This window comes from Hemibagrus wyckioides, linkage group LG27, assembly GCF_019097595.1.
Source record: "Hemibagrus wyckioides isolate EC202008001 linkage group LG27, SWU_Hwy_1.0, whole genome shotgun sequence".
Lineage (NCBI taxonomy): Eukaryota > Metazoa > Chordata > Actinopteri > Siluriformes > Bagridae > Hemibagrus > Hemibagrus wyckioides.
In genome coordinates, this window is record NC_080736.1 from 13,032,872 (window position 1) to 13,036,611 (window position 3,740).

General features: G+C 37.1%; 1 protein-coding gene across 1 annotated transcript; it reads right to left on the reverse strand.

The window, feature by feature from the left end:
• Positions 1–440: 440 nt before the first annotated feature.
• LOC131347769 (high choriolytic enzyme 1-like) lies at positions 441–3,270 on the reverse strand. Its single transcript, XM_058382141.1, has 8 exons — positions 3,205–3,270; positions 3,056–3,086; positions 2,904–2,975; positions 1,643–1,795; positions 1,439–1,556; positions 1,136–1,314; positions 845–926; positions 441–768 (listed from the first exon to the last, which is right to left on the reverse strand). Exons 1-8 carry the CDS (start codon positions 3,268–3,270, stop codon positions 642–644), a joined length of 828 nt encoding a protein of 275 aa, XP_058238124.1. The 3' UTR covers positions 441–641.
• Between the last annotated feature and the right edge of the window lie 470 nt (positions 3,271–3,740).

The window sequence follows — 3,740 nt, forward strand, 5'->3', positions numbered from 1 at the left end:
GTTAGAAATTGGAAAATGTGGATGTTAAGAGAAACAGAAGATGATCTTTGCTTTTATGAAGTAGGTAACTGGGTTTTGTTTGCAAAAGGTAAAGCACTGATACTATTATATGATACTATTCTGTGTTTAACCAATCAGAATTTATGGTATTGCTATAAGGAAAATATACATTTCTCTAGACTTTGATGATGATCTGAGATATATGAGTATACTTCTTGTGTGTTTCAACCTGGTCAGCAGCAATGCTAGTGGCATTGTTAAGGTAACATCTATAGATAGCATGTCAAAGCCAAAACATCACAGTCTGTCTGGTTTCCAAATCAAACAGTTATGTTTATTGATTTTATGCACAACAATGTTAAATGACTCATGAGCTCTGTTTCATTAAATATGTCACTATCATCATCATTAAATGGATCTCAAACTGAACACTGTTGGAAAAAACTGAAAATAAACTCATAATAGCAGAACAGAGAAACTATCAAAAGTTGCAATAAACTCTAAGCAAAGTGTGCCCAGGTGGCTGCTTTTGCAAATATTTTTCTAATATCTGAAATTTGAGGGGAAAACCCCATCAGATTACATCAAGAGCAGAACTTTTTCAAACTTTTTGCATACAGTTGATGATAAGTGTGACTCCTTCAACTGCAGTAGAGTCTGTTAACACGTAGAATGTCATTGCGGCTCATTTCAGTGGCACGTCCAATGGGAACATTATTGTCTGGAATAGGGAGGATGGTCGGTTGCCTTTTCCTGGAGAAAGCAAACCTGGACCAACACAGTGTGGCATCAAAACAGTGAGATATGGAAATAAAAAAACAACTGTTTTAGTATAATGCTTTACCTTGAATAGTGCATGACAGAATTGTAGTCATATGGCGTGTTCAAATTGTTGGTGCTGACCTTATCAAAATTGTGCTCTTGTCCTGTGAATACATTAATCATATAATTTTTATTGTCTTTTTTCTTTTATCTTCTTTTACCGACAGAACAAAGGCCTTTAAAATTATCTATAGCACCTTTTTAAACATTTATATATTTGAATGTTCTGCATATTTGAATATCAAGAGATAATGTTTAGAGTTCAAAAAATTCACTAACAAGAAATAAGAAGTGAAAGTCCTGTTCTGCTCACCAGGAATAACATTTTGGAGGAGGATTCTGACATGATCGTCACGGTCACTACGAGTCTGCTCATGATGAAAGCCCAGAGCATGCAGAAGCTCATGCTGGATGATGTGATGAAAAACACAGCCACTGCGGTCTATGGAAAGAACCTGCCTTCCACGTCTGCGACCCACTGAAGAGTAGCACCTGTATAGCAAAGAATAAGTGCATAAGACTGCATTCATTATATAAGAGCTGGATGGCAGTTAAAGCAAATGATTGACAAAATGTTTCTGAATAATAATAATTGATATTAGGATTGCTGACATACCCCTGGTCTGAGAGTATATGAATGAAGTCTTCTTGGTTGGTGCGACGTACGAACTGGACACAGGTTGAATTTCTGAAGGATTTCAGTGCACTCTTGATTAGACGGCTTTCAGAGAATGCTTTCAGAAAAAGAGAAGGTTGTTAAAGCTAGTTAATGGAGCTCTGGCATATATTACTCTGGAACCGGATAAGAAGTGATATTCACCATACTGCCTGGAAATGACATAGGGCACTTTAACCTTCCCATTCCTGCCCCTGGGCCACTTGCAACGACGAGAAGTACATGGATCTGCATTTTGGAGCCCAGGGTACACCGCTATGTCACCATGTATAATGATCAAACCATCCTTCAGCTTTCCTGTCCAGTAAAACACAATTGTGTACACTGAGATTTGTAGTACATGCATTATTTTTTTTTTAAAAATTCTTAAGAAAATGTCTACAACCTGTTTTATTAAACTGTTGGAAGACTGAACACTTTAAGCTCGAAATGAATTCAGAGAGCTAGCCCTACAGTTAGTTTAATGAAAAATCTTACTTTCAAAATGTATCAATTTAAAATTTGAATTAGCGAATTAGAGAATTGAGTCTATTTTCTGAGGAAGATCTGATCTTTCAATTTCAGTGCAACAAGATGCTGAAGATCTTCTACCAGTCTGTGATGGCAAGCGGCATTTACATGTTGTGGTCTGCTTTGCAGAATCAGTGCCAGGGATGTTAGCAGGATTAACAAGCTAATTCGCAAGGCTGGATCTATCATTGGACACAAACTAGGGTCAGTGAGGAACAGGAGGTCACTGAACAAACTGCTCTCCATCATAGACAATCCATCTACCCTACTCTGCAACAGACTACAGAGTCTGCTGAGCTCATTCTCTAAAGACTGATTCAGATTCATAATCACAGAAAGTGTTACAGGAGGTCATTCGCAATACCACTGTACAACAGCTCACTGTGGGTGGAAGGTCATAACACTCACATTTCACTATTACAACCATTAGCATCATTATATTGTAGATTCTCCTTATTTATTATCTACTGGCAGATTGCATAAACATTTACAGCATTTGGCAGATGCCCTTATCCAGAGTGACCTCCATTTATCTCATTTATACAACTGAGGGTTAAGGGTCTGGCTCAAGGGCCAAGCAGCAGTAACTTAGTGGTCCTGGGATTCAAACTCTCAACCTTCCGATCAGTAGTCCAAAGCCTTAACAACTGAGCTACCACTTCCAGATTACACAGGTGTACTGTGATGTAAATTCTGATGTAAATAAGGTTAAATCACTACTTTGCTTAATTTAACTTACTGTATTCTGTTTAAGGTCTAGTCTTATATATAGATGCATTGAATCTTGTTACTGACTAAGCTGCTGTAACACAAGAATTTTCCTCATGGGATCAATAATTTATATCTATCTATTTATAAACAGGGCCAGGAAGCCATGAAGTCAAGTGCACCTTACCAGCATTCTTGTTGGCTCTTTCAATTAAAGAAAATACAGAGAAATAATCATCATTGATGTCACTGATGTTATCTAAAATGAACATGGTGAAATTAGTTAACAAAAAAGTAAATTGTAAATGAATTAAGAATCTGAATTAATTAGCATCTTACCAGTTTCCTCAGAGTTCACATTAACCAACGCCTGTTTGATAAATGTTCAAATTGTCTGTGAGCTGTACTTATGCATGTGCCAAATAAAAAGCATGCATTTTATGTTGTTAAATTCAACAAATTTATGTTGTTAATTTCTTTTAGCTCACCTTCATGGCACGGCTCTGAACAAGACTGATGATGAGCAGAAACAGGATGTTTTGCAGCACATGCATGATGAGAGTCAGATTCAGTGAAGCAGCACTGAGAGTGGAGAATGCTCATGAAGCGAAGTTTAAATACACTCAGAAGTCAAGTTTATCATCTCCCTTTCACACTCAGCTTCAGTTTCTCAAGGTTTATGGCAAAAAATAGAATTAGACAATCTTACGTAAAAGTTTTTTCCCTTGATGTGAAAACATGCAATACATTTGTAAAGCACTTTTGAAGCTTCCCTTTGAAAATTTCCAACAGTTGGAAACTAATCCTCTTCCAACCATACCACTGGCAAATATGAACCCTGTGCAAACCCTAACTCTAGTTTAGTGCTAACCATATGACTACCTGAACCTACATACATGGAGGTCCCCCAATGTTGGACATTGGAGTATGTCACTTTCCTGATAAAAAGGTCTAGTTGCCTATAGAGTCTGCTTTTCTTAACATCTATTCATGTGAATCAATAGCGTGATCAGTGAACTATGTA

Bases quoted from the DNA above. Each gene is read 5' to 3' on its own strand.
- LOC131347769 (XM_058382141.1), bottom strand. From the start codon at position 3,270: ATGCATGTGCTGCAAAACATCCTGTTTCTGCTCATCATCAGTCTTGTT. The intron at 3,087-3,204 runs GTGAGCTAAAAG...TTTATCAAACAG, and splicing joins TTCAGAGCCGTGCCATGAAG to GCGTTGGTTAATGTGAACTC. The intron at 1,315-1,438 runs GTATGTCAGCAA...TTTGCTATACAG, and splicing joins CATATACTCTCAGACCAGGG to GTGCTACTCTTCAGTGGGTC.